At 42.5% G+C, this 15,570-nt stretch overlaps 1 protein-coding gene across 3 annotated transcripts in view; it reads right to left on the reverse strand.

Moving 5' to 3' along the window:
* Positions 1 to 15,570, reverse strand: part of LOC148105779 (protein NLRC3-like) — a 342,596-nt gene that overhangs the window by 156,909 nt on the left and 170,117 nt on the right. The window contains exons 4-6 of one of the 3 annotated variants that reach the window (XM_087838925.1): positions 9,902 to 9,980; positions 9,273 to 9,501; positions 7,319 to 9,123 (exon numbers count right to left, since the gene is read on the reverse strand). The exons of 1 other annotated variant lie outside the window; for it this stretch is intronic. In XM_087838925.1, the coding sequence (XP_087695051.1) occupies positions 7,319 to 9,123; positions 9,273 to 9,501; positions 9,902 to 9,980 (2,113 nt within the window). Of the gene's footprint in view, positions 1 to 2,122; positions 2,300 to 7,318; positions 9,124 to 9,272; positions 9,502 to 9,901; positions 9,981 to 15,570 lie in introns of those variants that run through there. One more of the 3 variants, XM_087838921.1, reaches the window with a different exon arrangement.

Below are 15,570 nucleotides of genomic sequence, written 5' to 3' on the forward strand. Positions count from 1 at the left end.
AGTGTGAGGTTGAAATCATTCAGTGTTTCATCATCTGTTCAGAGCTGAAGAAGGTTCAGAATGTAGAAGTTTAGAAAATGGAAACTCCAAACAGCTGAAGCCAACAGGAAGCAGCATCAAACAAACACAACAAGAGAAAAAACTCTGAATGTTTCACATTAAAGTCGTACATTTATCATAAAAACAGGACAAAGACTTGAAAAAGTCGTGTTTTTCCTTCCAGGAACCACAAGGCTTCACTTTTAAAGGTGAAGTGTGAAAGAAATGGACATATTTGAAGTCCAACACCTTTTTCCAGTCACATTATTAAAGCAGACAAACTACAAGCTCATTTTCATTCCAACAAGTCATCTTCTGACCTGGACTAACAACACTGGTCTCTATGTGCAGCTGGCTTTGAGACCAGTGCTCAGGGACCGTCTACAAAGTGCAACACTGAAAGAACATCACACACTAATTTGCTTCCAGCACTTTCACACAAACATCTACTGTCATTATTGTCACCAAACTCTGTGGATCCTTTATTGCAAATTCAAATGGGATTCAAAAGGTCAGACAAAAGAGGGTTATGAGGAAATATGATGAGATGTTGTGTATTAGCAGCAAGTTATTGAATCATTTTCCTCAGAAACCAAACAAAATGATTGACAAACATGTTTTTGCAAACTCAGTGTTGGACATGGATCAGCAGGATAAGCTGATGTTTAAAGGCATTTGAGTCTCGCTGTATGAGAGTCCAGTTATTACTCAATATTTATGGATGATGTTCTTTCAGTGTTGTACTTTGTAGACGCTCCCTGAGCCTAACAGCCAGCTGCACATGGACCAGCTGACATTACCCAGCATTAGAGGCGGGTGTAAATAAATGGATTTTCCTATTTAAATAGTTTTAATTTGAATAAAGCGATGTTGATTCATTCAATCCTGAATCGATTTTTAATATAAATGTATTTTGCCAGAATCTCAGGTTAAAGCTCCCAAAAGTATTTCAACAACAACCAAACAGATAAAACAGTAAATGAGAGCAGCTAAACACACAAAGATGGAAACACAGAGCGTGGATCGTTCACTCGACGGCACGTACACGGACACGCCGTCGGGGCTGAAAGTGGACAGCTCACAGATCCTGAAGCTGCAGGTTTCATCTGTCTCCAACCAAAACTGACTGAACCAGCAGCAAAAGAAGATCCAAACTACGCTTTACGTTTGATGAACATCGTCATGAATTCTCTCTGACTTTGACGTTTACTTCCTGCACAGCTCTCTCTCTCTCTCAGTGTACTTCAAGAACAGTTTACCTTCAAAAATCTGTTTTCTGCATTATTCACTGCTTATTACGCACCAGTCTGCTGTTGTGTTCACTGCTGTCGGCCTCCGAAAACAAAGCCTCATTTCTGCTGTTCAATACTGAAGAAATTTAAACCTTTTAAAATGATGACAGATTACAAAGTCTCAGCTGTGTCTGTAATCAAACCTCTGTAACTTTGCTTCACTTCAGCAGCATCAGGTCATGTTCACATGTTGATTCATGGTTTGCTTCAGTTTTTGATCGACTGCAGAATATTTTGAAGGCTATCTGCTATAAAAAGCCAGAACAGGAAAATCTGCTTCATGTGTTTCTGTTTGATCCTCAGTGACTTTGACACAATGGCCTCTGCTGTGATGATCACACCTCTGATCAAGTCTCACAGTGTCAGCTTTGTTTTTATACATATGGATATGTGCTGATAAATGATCAGAATTATAATATTTCCCACTGTCTGCTGTGTGCCGTGACCTTTGACCTGCTAAAGACGGTCAGCTGTGGATTATTCATTGTTGTGTCTGATACTTAGAACTGTGAGGAAGAACGCTACACAGTTAATCAGGGTCCCCTCTCTCTGAATCAGGAAAGGTGGGCAGGCCGCGTGTGGGCCGCGGGCCATACGTTGAGTATCACTGTTTGAAATGTGAACATTGTTCTGCTGCAGTCAATGGACTAAACCAGAGAAGAAGAAAACAGACTTTACCATGAAGATCCTCAGTGTGGATCAGTATAATATCAGCCTGATGTCTGCAGTTTAGTGTCAGCACAACTTTCACATCATATTCATCTCAGCACAACTAAAACATGCTGACTGACCTCAGAGTTTCAAGTCCACATCCTGGACTCTCCAGGAAACCACACAGATGCTTTACTCCTGAATCCTGCAGCTTGTTGTTGTAGCTCAGGTCCAGCTCTCTCAGATGGGAGGGGTTGGACTTCAGTGCTGCTGCCAGATAATCACAGCTGATCTCTGACAAACCACAGTTCATCAATCTGTATAAAGAATGAAAGATGTAAGTTTATTAGACAAAGTGTGAGCTTGAAATCATTCAGTGTTTCATCATCTGTTCAGAGCTGAAGAAGGTTCAGAATGTAGAAGCTTAGAAAATGGAAACTCCAAACAGCTGAAGCCAACAGGAAGCAGCTTCAAACAAACACAACAAGAGAAAAAACTCTGAATGTTTCACATTAAAGTCATACATTTATCATAAAAACAGGACAAAGACTTGAAAAAGTCATGTTTTTCCCAGTCCCGGTCTTCGCGGTCTACGTGGGCCAGGTCCTTCAAAGACTGAAAAAGCTGGAAGTGCGAGCCTGTGAAATTGGACGGTCTAGCTTTCAGATTTGCGTCACCGCTGTCGGTGGAGTTTAATAAACTTGGCCGTCTGCTTCTTACTATCTAAAATATAACAGGACACTGGCGTAAATTCTCGACTGTCTCACACTTCTGTTTAATCAGTTTTCTGTTTAATGTTTTTTCAGCTGTGTGAAAATCCCGCAGGAACCCACCCGAAGTTTTATTTAATCTAATAACTTTGATCTCAGCCAAACTGATTTACTCCAGAACAAATAAAACACTGAAAAAAGGCAAACAATTACATTTTTAACTTATCCGAGTGACTTGTATGTTTAACCTGAGTAGCGAAAGAGCGGGGGTCTGAAAACAATGAAGCAGGTAGTCCGCTGCTCTCGCCGTCCGGACTGACCATTGAACGCCCCGTCTTGCTATCGAGCGGTTGGGGAACAGACGTCTCCGAAAATGTCGGCACACTTTTGCAAATTTGCGATGGCTTGATAAACCAATCAGATATTTGTAATTTACACAGCTACTTTCTCGCCTGAAAATATGTAAAAAGTTTATTTTGTGACCCAGAAAGATTAATAAGAGTCATTTTAAAACTTAGTAGCGGCCGCCATTGTTGGCACCTGAAATTTGGCTGGGCCGCGCTATGAATTCTGGGATATGGTGGGCCACGAAGGACACACCCGACACATCCTTCAAATTCGGGGAAATGAAGGACGCATTTGTCGGCCGTTTTGGGACACAGCTACTAATTTGCTTCCATCATTCAACCTGAAGAGGAAACAGAGACGCCTCCCCTTCAAAGTGAAAGCTGCTCCTTTTGGACACAGTATCAAAGAAAGTCTACAGTATAACATAGAAAAGACAGAACAAAGTTTTGGTTGTTTTTAAATTGTGCAGAAATGAAACTACACTAAGCTCAATTATGTGACAGACATTTCATCCCATGTCAGTTTGGCCTCATCCTGGGCCGGATTATCCAGCACACACTCTGACCACAGGCCCAGGGGCCACGCACAGCTGGGCTCCATTCAAGAGACAGGAAACAAACCAACACAATAATAAAAAGCACCATGTGATCTTCTTACATCTTCAAGACAAACATAGTAAAACATGAGCATATTTGTTTCCTGATAAAATAATGTGACAGGTAGAACAGAGTAAAGTGGTGGTGTTACAGCCTTTCTCCCCTCTGCTGCCGAGGCTGTTAGTCTCTCCCAAACTCAGCTACAGGACTTCCAAATGAATGAAAGCAGCAGAAGTGGCTTTACAAATGAAAGAGGAAGAGGAGAAGAAGAGGAGAGGGAGGCCACCCTGAACATCCCTCCAGCTGAAAACATCACACTTCCATTAAAGTTGGTGAGAAAATGTTGAGCAGGATGAGCTGCTGGCTAATCTGGAGGCTGTAGCAGCAGCTCACAGTCACAGTGGATTTCCACTCATGAAAAAGCTCTGGCTGCTTCATTTCTCATCTCATATCAGAGACTTTAGTAAGTAAGTAAGTAAGTAAACTTTATTTATTAACCGCTTTTCACAGACAGACAATCACAAAGCGCTGTACACAAATATTGAAATAAACAATAAAATCAATAGACAATATATACAATGTAAAAGATCAGATGTAAATGTAAAAAATATAAAATATGTAGATCAACAAAAGGCTTGTTTGAACAGAAGAGTTTTTAACTGTTTTTTAAATGAATCCACAGAGTCAAGCAAACGTAATTGTAGTTGTAAACTGTTCCACAGCTTTGGTGCAACAGACTGAAAGGCTCTGTCTTCAGTCGTGTACGGGGAACAACTAAGAGACTCTGAGTCTGTGAGCGGAGATGACGAGCAGCAGTGTATTTTATAAGAAGCTTGGATAATTAATCGGGAGCCTGGCCATTTAGTGCTCTGTATGTTAAAAAAAGAATTTTAAAGCGAATTCTAAACTCTATTGGGAGCCAATGTAAAGAATATAAGATTGAAGTAATGTGAACACGCTTGGTAGAGCGAGTTAGTAGTCTGGCTGCTGTGTTTTGTATAGCTTGGAGGCGAGAAAGAGATGATTTATCCAAGTTAGTAAACAGGGAAATACAGTAATCTAAGCGTGATGACACAAATGCATGAATGAGTTTTTCCAGTTCAGCTGAGGAAACCATATGTCGCAGTTTAGATATGTTTCTTAAATGATAGAAACAGGAACGAGACAAAGATTTTACATGAGAGTCAAGGCCCAGAGAAGAGTCAAATATTACACCGAGATTTCGAATATTTGACTTGACAGATGGACAGAAAGAACCTTGAGCCTGTTAAGTAGGATTTTTTGGTCGATGGTGTCAAAGGCTGCACTAAGATCAAGCAAAATGATCACAGAACAGTTCCCTGCGTCAGATGCCATTAATAGATCATTGTAGACTCTTAAGAGAGCGGTCTCTGTAGAGTGCTGCTTTTGAAAGCCAGACTGAAAAAGGTCAAGAATGTGTAATTTACATAATAGAGACCTGAACTGATTTTCAACAATTTTTTCAAGTAATTTACTTACAAATGGCAATTTTGAAATAGGTCGGTAATTACTAGCAGAGCTAGGATCAAGATTCTGTTTTTTTAACAGAGGAGTTACCTCAGCATGTTTAAAATAAGATGGAACATAGCCTTGCCTCAGTGAACTGTTGATGATGGATAGTAATGTGGGACCAATGCTGGTGATAGACCCGGACAGGACAGAGGGAGGTAATATATCTACAGAGCATGATGAGGATTTCATTTTACCTAAAACTATAATTAAGTCATTTAGTGTGATTGGAGAAAAGGAGGTAAATGATCCAAGACAGCAAGGGGTATCTTCATAAGGGGAGGCATTTGAGGAAATTTTGGATTTCAAGTCCATCACCTTATTTACAAAGTAATTAAGGAAAGTATTACAATCTTTATCAGAAAGCAAAAGAGCATGCTGGGTTGGAGGAGAAACAATACTGTTGATGGTATCAAATAGAATTCTTGAATTATTTTTGTGACAATTTATAAGATTATTGAAGTAAGAGGATCTGGCCTCTTTGACTGATTCACTATATAGGTAAAGTAGTTCTTTGAAGTGCTCACGATGGACAGTCAGACCGGTGGACTTCCACAGACGCTGTGCTTTCCAATAGGAGCATCGAAGACCACGAGTCTGATTATTTAACCATGGTGTCCGGGAACTAACACAGCAATAACTGGTTTTGAGAGGAGCAACCTGATTTAGAATGGCAAGACAGTGTTCATTAAAAGAATTAGTTAGAAGCTCAACCTCGTTAGAGGAACTTTTAAAATTAAAAAGAGAGGAAAACTCAGAAATTATAGAGTCATCAATAAAGCGCCTGCGCCTAGTAGAACCTTGAGGATGGGACTCTGAATTAAAAGATAAAGTAAAAGAGACTGACTTATGGTCACTAAAAACAACTTCATTTAAATTCAAGTGGTCAAGGGAAACACCATAGGTGAAGACCAAGTACAGAGTGTGCCCAGCAGTACTTTAATGGTTCACTGAAGCTGTACTGTGATGCTTCCATATTCCAGTGACGGCTCCATAATGATTTCAGCTGTTCTGTACACACACTGTGTGCCCTGTATGGCTCAAAGTCTCTGCAGCCTGTTTTTATCTGCTATCATCAGATCTTCATCGTCCTCATTCACATCCCTCACACACTCTACAGCCTCATCAGCACTGACTTCATCTTCACTGACTGATGGAGCACAACATGAACCTGTGGAGGCTGAAACACTGTCCTGTCAAACATCTCCCCGTCACCACTCCACTTCTGTCAGCCTTTAAATGAACCCTGCTCAAGTCTGTCACTTCTGTTTGGAGCCAAAAGAAGTTAAAGATTATGCCACTACATTCTTGTCTAGAAAATATTAAAAGTGTATTTGGTGATACAAAAAAAAGGGTAAAGTTTAAGTATCGTTTGGGTCCACACATGTCCAAACCCTGGTGTAGGCCTACTTAGTATTGAGAAAAGCCCACTAAAAGAACGCCCACCAGACCAAAGCAATGGTTTTGACTTGATCAGCATTAACCCCGCCCCCTGACTTTGATGGGTGAAGCTGACAAAAAAAATGTATTTATGAACACCGATGCAGGGCCAGGAGTAGCAACGTGAATTAAATAAATACATCATTAAATAATTCATTAAATGTGTCAGTAAAATAATTAAAATAGAAAACAAACCAATAATTGATTAAATATGTAATTAACTAATTAGAAATGTGCGTAAATAAATAATGAATTATTTTAAATGAAATTAACTGATAATTCATTGTCAGTATACTTTTTTTAATTAATTATGTACATTTTTAATTAATTACTGAAATAAATAATTCATTAGTGATGTATTTATTTAATATAACCATAAAATTATTGCTAGTTTACTCAAAATAATTTTAAGACATCAATATTAAAGGTTAAATTATGATAATGAATACATGCAACTATAACTGATGACATAAGAATTTGGATTTTTTAAGCTAAAGCGAAGGTGTTGACTCACTTGGCATGTTACTCTCAAATCCTCCCTAATAACAATAACATAATTACACTTTAGTCACAAGAGGGCAGCAGCATTAATACAAGTCACGTGTATATAAAGGTACAGTGATTATACAACAGTGATTTTGACAAAAACAAGTTGATGGCAGTGTGTTTTTCCATAACATACCAACCAAATTAAATAATAAAAATTTATAACTTACAGAGCTTTTTTAGAGGCTTTGACCACTGGCAGCAGCCTCAGAAGAGCCTCCTCTGAAGCAAAGTATTTCTGCAGGTCAAACACATCCAGATCTTTTTCTGATGACAGTAAGATGAAAACCAGAGCTGACCACTGAGTAGGAGACAGTTTATCTGTGGAGAGACGTCCTGAACTCAGGGACTGTTGGATCTCCTCCAGTAGAGAACGATCATTCAGTTCATTCAGACAGTGAAACAGATTGATGCTTTTCTCTGCAGACAGATTCTCACTGAGCTTCTCCTTGATGTACTGAACTGCTTCTTGATTGGTCTTTGAGCTACTTCCTGTCTGTGTCTGCAGACCTTGTAGGAGAGTCTGATTGGTCTGCATTGAAAGACCCAGGAGGAAGCGGAGGAACAAGTCCAGGTGTCCATTGGGGCTCTGTAAGGCCTTGTTCACAGCACTCTGGTGGAGAGATTGGAGTTTTGGTTTATCAAATAATTTAGACCACATGGACGTTGTTTGTTGTTCTTCCAGCAGATTGAGTCCAGAGTTGATGAAGGTCAGGTGGACATGAAGAGCAGCCAGAAACTCCTGAACACTCAGATGAACAAAGCAGAACACCTTGTTCTGGTACAGTTGTTTCTGCTCTTTAAAGATCTGTGTGAACACTCCTGAGTACACTGAGGCTGCTCTGATATCGATGCCACACTCTGTCAGGTCTGCTTCATAGAAGATCAGGTTTCCTTTCTGCAGCTGATCAAAAGCCAATTTTCCCAGTGACTTAATCATTTTCCTGCTCTCTGGACTCCAGTGTGGATCTGTCTCAGCTCCTCCATCATATTTGATCCTCTTGACTTTGGCCTGAACCACCAGGAAGTGGATGTACATCTCAGTCAGGGTCTTGGGAAGCTCTCCTCCCTCTCTGGTTTCCAGCACATCCTCCAGAACTGTAGCAGTGATCCAGCAGAAGACTGGGATGTGGCACATGATGTGGAGGCTTCGAGCTTTCTTGATGTGGGAGATGATCCTGCTGGCCTGCTCCTCATCTCTGAATCTCTTCCTAAAGTACTCCTCCTTCTGAGGGTCAGTGAACCCTCTGACCTCTGTCACCATGTCGACACACTGAGGAGGGATCTGATTGGCTGCTGCAGGTCGTGTTGTTATCCAAAGGCGAGCAGAAGGGAGCAGGTTCCCTCTGATGAGGTTTGTCAGCAGCTCATCCAATGAGGTGGACTTTCTTGTTTCAGTCAGGATTTTAGTTTTTTTGAAGTCCAAATTAAGTCGACACTCATCCAGACCATCAAGTATGAACACAACCTGGAAGTCTTCAAGCCTGCAGATTCCTGATTCGTTAGTTTGATTAAAGAAGTGATGAACAAGTCCCACCAAGCTGAACTTTTCCTCTTTCAGCACATTCAGCTCTCTGAAAGTGAATGGAAATATGAACTGGATGTCCTGGTTGGCTTTGTCTTCAGCCCAGTCCAGGCTGTATTTCTGTGTTAAGACTGTTTTCCCAATACCAGCCACTCCCTTTGTCAGCACTGTTCTGATTGGTTCATCTCTTCCAGGTGAGGCTTTAAAGATGTCTTCTTGTCTGATTGTTGTTTCTGGTCTGTCTGGTTTCCTGGATGCTGTTTCAATCTGTCTGACCTCATGTTCATCATTGACCTCTGCAGTCCCTCCCTCTGTGATGTAGAGCTCTGTGTAGATCTGATTCAGAAGGGTTGGGTTTCCTGCTTTAGCGATCCCCTCAAACACACACTGGAACTTCTTCTTCAGTTGGGCTTTAAGTTCACGTTTACGGAGTGAAGCAAATATTTCTGAAAATAAGAAATTCAGAAAAAAATATTATACAATCAATATCATAGCCTTTCAGTACCCTGAAAGGATGAATGTCTATTGGTCCATTTCTTGAGCTATTAGGATATTAGGAAAGATCAATATTCAGTCTTTAGAGAAATTCTCTTACTGCTCTGCAGATGGTCAGCCATCTCATGCTGCTTAAGTCTCCTCAAGAAGTGGAGTGTGATCTTCAGAAATGCTTCTCTGCAGCTCTTTCTTTGATCTTCATCCTCACCTTCAAATATCTCCTCATCCTCCTTCTGGCTTTTTATGGTTTCTGGGTGATCTGGACACAGAACCTTCTTGATTTTCTCCAGCTCATTCTTCACAAATGTTGTGATGTGTTTCTCCAGACGCTAGAAAAGAAGACTATATGAATTACCCAGTGGTAAATGGACTGGTTCTTATATAGCTCTCTTTGATACTCTGTGCACACAAAGCATTTTATACAACATGCCTCATTCAACCAACCACATTGTTCTATGCTTAAATACTTTCTTTCACACTCTGGTGGATGCATCAGAGGGCAGCTTGGGTTTAGTACGTTACCCAGTACATTTGCCAGCCAGGGTTTGATTCACAAACCTTCTAACTAGTAGCTGACCTGCTCACCTCCTGAGCTACAGTCACCCCAATCTGACTGAAATCATGGAGCCCATACTCTGATTTATGTTGGACACACTGACAATCCTCTGGTCCACAAAGTGCAGCATAGAGGTGACTGAAAAGAACAAATGTAAATGTAGTACTACAAACCATAACCACAGAGTCCAGGTGTGTTTGATGTTGCTGTGCAGACTGACCAGTGGAAACCTCTGCTCTCTCCTGGTCCACTCTGTGGAGGAGTAATGTATAATTAACTCATGTTACGTCTGTCCACACACAGACACAAGCTAAAGGTCCATGAAGTGATGTTTGGATGGGTTCAGTCAATCAGATGACGTGAAGCTTTGCTAGTCCTGGTGATCCCACTGAGAATTAACAACTCAGTTTCCAGATGTCTGTAGTTTTCTGCTCAGTTTCTTTAGTCCCAACAGCTCTTACCATCTCCTGCATAAAGCTTTCCCTCCATGCTCAGATGCCCTGGAACAAGGTGCTCTCTTTATATTAGTGAGTGGTTTAAAGTGCCAACTTGCAGTGCTCGCCAAATTTCGTGTCAGCAAAAGTAGTTCTAATGTTTCTTACATTTATTACATTTATTACATTTTTACACACACAAATCAATGAACGCAAAAACATAAACTTTTCAGACATTTTGTTTTACAATGTTACAAAACTCAGTTCACAACTACACAGTCTGATTTACAAGTACAAAATATTTATGACCACAGTTTGAGCCGATGTATGTCCCGAGTCTGTGGACTTAGTAGTTTTGTGTTGATTGTTATTGTCTTTTGTTACAATTTCATTCTGATTAAGATTTTCTAGTTCTGAGGTTTTGGTTTCTGTGTTCCCTCTTTACTGTGTTAGTATTGTTTCTCTGTGTTCACTTCCTGTTTTATTTTGACAGATCCATGTCCTATGTTAGTGGCTGTGTCCCAATTCAGGGTCTGCACGCATTTTAAGTGTAATTACGTGACTGCCACGCGATGACGGCTGTCCCAATTCGAAGTGCACTTCAAATGCATACTCCAAATGCGGCGTTGATTTTCCCAAATATCAAGCGTGGTCCGGTGCACGCTTCGTGGTTCCATGTATCCCACAATTCATAGCGCAGCGGTGGGTGTGCATAATTTTGCCGCAAAATACCGCAGAAGGGAGCGGCCAAGAGTGAACTGTCAAAAGTAAGTACTGAATATGACGTCACTTATTTATGTGCGAATGTTTAATAACGAAGAACATTAAAACATTGCCGATATGTTGGCCACATGTCGGCAAAGTTGTGTGACATTAGTGATGTTTGTACTTTCAGCATTAACTTGGTTTTAAAGCCTCTACTAGTATATATATATATATATATACATATATATATGTATATATAACAACCACGATTACCGACACTAACAAGCTGATCTACAATACGGCAGCAATGATCAGTGAGATGCTTGGCTACAAGTTGAACAGCCACAAGGGGCAGTACCCTCCATGGAGAAGGAGGCTAGAGAACCACAGAACCAGCAAAGGTGTACTCTCAGTGGCAAGGGAACAATAATAAGAGAACAGCACCACCAAGGCTGGAGACGGAGCAATACTGGAAGAGCATATGGGAGAAGGCCGCAAGCCATAACGGCAATGCTCAGTGGCTAGTGGATCTGAGGGCAGACCATAGCGACCTCCCTGAGCAGGGTCCAGTAACCATCACAGTGGCAGATATCCAAGAAAGGGTCTCCAGTATGAAGAGTTGGACAGCACCAGGGCCCGACATGGTTCACGCCTACTGGCTAAAGAAGCTAACTGCACTCCACGAGCGTCTGGCAGCACAAATGAACCAGCTGCTAGTTAACGAGGGTCACCCGGAATGGCTAACCGAAGGTTGGACGGTCCTGATCCCCAAGGATCCCAAGAAGGGACCGGTCCCCTCCAACTACCGACCAATAACCTGCCTCAGTACTACATGGAAGCTCCTGTCAGGCATCATATCGGCTAAGATGAACAGGCACATGGGTCAATACATGAGCGGGACACAGAAAGGAATTGGCAAGAATACCAGAGGCGCAAAACACCAGCTACTAGTAGACAGAACAGTCAGCCGAGACTGCAAGACCAGACTGACCAACCTGTGCACTGCCTGGATTGATTACAAGAAGGCCTATGACTTAATGCCCCACAGCTGGATACTGGAATGCCTAGAATTGTACAAGATCAATGGGACCCTAAGAGCCTTCATCAGGAACTCAATGGGGATGTGGCGTACAACACTAGAGGCCAACTCCAAGCCCATAGCACAAGTCACCATCAAGTGTAGGATCTACCAAGGAGATGCTCTGTCCCTACTGCTGTTCTGCATAGGCCCGAACCCCCTCAATGAGATCATTAACAAGACTGGCTACGGATACCGACTACGGAACGGAGCAGTTGTCAGCCACCTCCTGTACATGGATGACATCAAGCTGTATGCCAAGAGTGAACGAGACATCGATTCACTGATCCACACTACCAGGCTATACAGCAATGACATTGGAATGTCGTTCGGGCTGGAGAAGTGTAGTCGGATGGTAACAAAGAGAGGGAAGGTAGTCAGAACTGAGGGGATTGAACTACCAGAAGGCAACATTGCAGACATAGAGGACAGTTACAAGTACCTGGGGATCCCGCAGGCGAATGGGAACCATGAAGAGGCCGCTAGAAAAGCTGCAACCACCAAGTACCTGCAGAGGGTCAGGCAAGTCCTGAGGAGTCAGTTGAACGGTAAGAACAAGATCCGGGCCATCAACACGTACGCCCTGCCCGTGATCAGGTACCCTGCTGGGGTAATAGGCTGGCCAAAGGAGGAGATAGAAGCCACTGACATAAAGACAAGAAAGCTCCTTACCATGCATGGAGGGTTTCACCCCAAGTCCAGCACCCTGAGACTGTATGCTAAGCGGAAGGAAGGAGGCTGGGGACTGGTGAGTGTCAGCACCACAGTCCAGGATGAGACAACGAACATCCAAGAATACATCACGAAGATGGCCCCAACTGACAGCGTGCTCAGTGAATACCTCAGGCAGCAGAAACCCAAGAAAGAGGAGGGAGACGAGGAACCATCATGGAAGGACAGGCCCCTGCACGGTATGTACCACCGGCAGATAGAGGAGGTGGCTGATATCCAGAAATCCTACCAGTGGCTGGACAAAGCTGGACTCAAAGATAGCACAGAGGCACTAATCATGGCAGCACAAGAACAAGCTCTGAGTACAAGATCCATAGAGGCTGGGGTCTATCACACCAGGCAAGACCCCAGGTGCAGGCTGTGTAAAGATGCCCCAGAGACAATCCAGCACATAACAGCAGGGTGCAAGATGCTAGCAGGCAAGGCATACATGGAACGCCATAACCAAGTGGCCGGCATAGTGTACAGGAACATCTGTGCTGAGTATAACCTGGAAGTCCCGAGGTCAAAATGGGAAATGCCCCCAAGGGTGGTGGAGAATGACCGAGGTAAGATCCTGTGGGACTTCCAGATGGCTAACCAACCGGACATAGTGGTGGTAGACAAACAGAAGAAGACGGCCGTAGTGATCGATGTAGCGGTTCCGAATGACAGCAATATCAGGAAGAAGGAACACGAGAAGCTGGAGAAATACCAAGGGCTCAGAGAAGAGCTCGAGAGGATGTGGAGGGTGAAGGTAACGGTGGTCCCCGTGGTAATTGGAGCACTAGGTGCGGTGACTCCCAAGCTAGGAGAGTGGCTCCAGCAGATCCCGGGAATAACTGTCCAGAAGAACGCAGTCCTGGGAACAGCTAAGATAAGCTTCAAGCTCCCAGGCCTCTGGTAGAGGACCCGAGCTTGAAGGATAAACCACCCGCAGGGGCGTCCTGGGTGTTTTCATACATATATATATATATATATATATATATATATATACACACACATATATATTAGGGGTGCAAAGATACACAAAATTCACGGTTCGGTTCGATACTTTTTCATGGTTCGATATTTTTTCGATACAAAAAAAAATGTTCATGCCTTTTTAATTTGTCATTTATTAAATTTTTACGGCACATTCTGCACCACATCTCTGTGCGTTCATCATTTGTTTGAAGCCAGCTCACCTCCTACAACCACTTTTCCGAGAATACGTGCTTCTTTTGTGGTTCGGACTCCTTCTGACATTTCTTTGGAGGTGGAGGAACATCACAGTAATTGCTTAAAGGAGCTCGCTTCTTCGACATCTTTAAGAGTTCTAAACAAATGTCTGTCCTCCTCCTGAAAATCTTATGTACGCAAACATGCATTGCAACTTCTTATCTTGTGCGCGTTTTTTATTTTGACAGCGAATGTGCACCTGCGGACCACTTATGTGCAGCCCTGGTTATTTAGCTTGTCATGTTGCAGCCACAGAAATTCTTTTGTCCATGAAACCATAAAGCTGCACTTTCTTTTTGCCTTATAGTCTGATTTGTCATAATTTTTCCGTTTTGTGGTAAGCTTTTCTTTGGCTGTCACTTCTTCACCCTGACCTGTCTTATTTGGCTCAGCAGAACTAAAATATATATCCTGCTGCTTTTACACACACACTCACATAACGCTCAGCAATTCTCTGCGCAATCAACCTCTCACATGTTTAAGCTTGCTGCGGGAGATTTCACTTGTCATGTTTGCATAGTAAGCTAACGATTGATGAGACGATGTCAGAGGAATTGGTGCGCAAATTATCATCACTCACCAATCAGTGCTGTTGCTCTCTATACACAGTTCGTGCGATTGCAAAGTGAAAGCAAAAAACAAGCGCAAATTCAAACGCGATTTCAATATGTCACATATTGACAGTGGCTCACCGATGCAATGACATAATTACCCAGCTACATTTCCGAAAGAATGCAAAAGCATTGACATATATTTTTCCTTCCTACGATAGGCCGACGGGCAGGGCAGAGATAGATTTTGGTAGCCCGACTGGAAAAAGATGAGTGATTCCTCAATCAGATACAGGGCTCGCAAAATCGCTAGCCCGACGTCCCGGGGCTAGCGATTTTGCGAGCCTTGTATCTGATTGAGGAATCACTCATCTTTGAAAAAGAGAGTTTATTACAGAGAAATGTCTCTTTCCAAAATAAAAGCTATACTATACGCTTCTTCTGGGCTATATTCTCAGCAGCATATTAAACATATCAGGTCCCCATAAGGAGAATCATGTGCTAACGGCTGTCTAAATGACTCAGGTAAAGTTTGTAGCATGCGTGCTTGTTGTTTTTGTCTGCTTCCACTTGTCTTTGCACTAGGATGATGTCGGGGTAAATGTGCAGTCATATTCAGTTGTGTTCCCACTAGTGGTGTCAGCGTAAATCTTGTTGAAATGACGTTAACGCCACAACACGGCAAATCTCCGTTAACGAGCTACCGCGGATCGCCCCGTGCCTGGGGCTGGATTGCCAACACGTTAACGAGCTAACTGCGCTAACACACTAGTTCCCACCCATTTAATTGAGCATTGCGTGGCACATCCGACATACTGTTTTATTTTTGTCCATGACGCGCTTACCTTCAGGGTCATACGTCACATGAAGAACAAAATAGTTCCAAACGCCAGATCTGAATGAGGGTGGGGGAGGTTCAATTTGCCATGTTGCAAGGAGAGCTTAACTTCTGTCTCGCTAGCTTGCCCTGCGCTCAGTGAATCTGCGTTCGACTACTCCGCCTAGGCTGCACTGTCGAGCACAGATCCACTGAGCGCTCAACACAGACAGCACCGTCAGAAGGAAAGTTGATAAAATAAATTAAAAATTGTTCGATACATATGCGTACCGAACCGAAAGCACTGTATTGAACGGTTCAATAT

Source organism: Neolamprologus brichardi, chromosome 3 (genome assembly GCF_056152115.1).
Source record: "Neolamprologus brichardi isolate AB-2024 chromosome 3, ASM5615211v1, whole genome shotgun sequence".
Lineage (NCBI taxonomy): Eukaryota > Metazoa > Chordata > Actinopteri > Cichliformes > Cichlidae > Neolamprologus > Neolamprologus brichardi.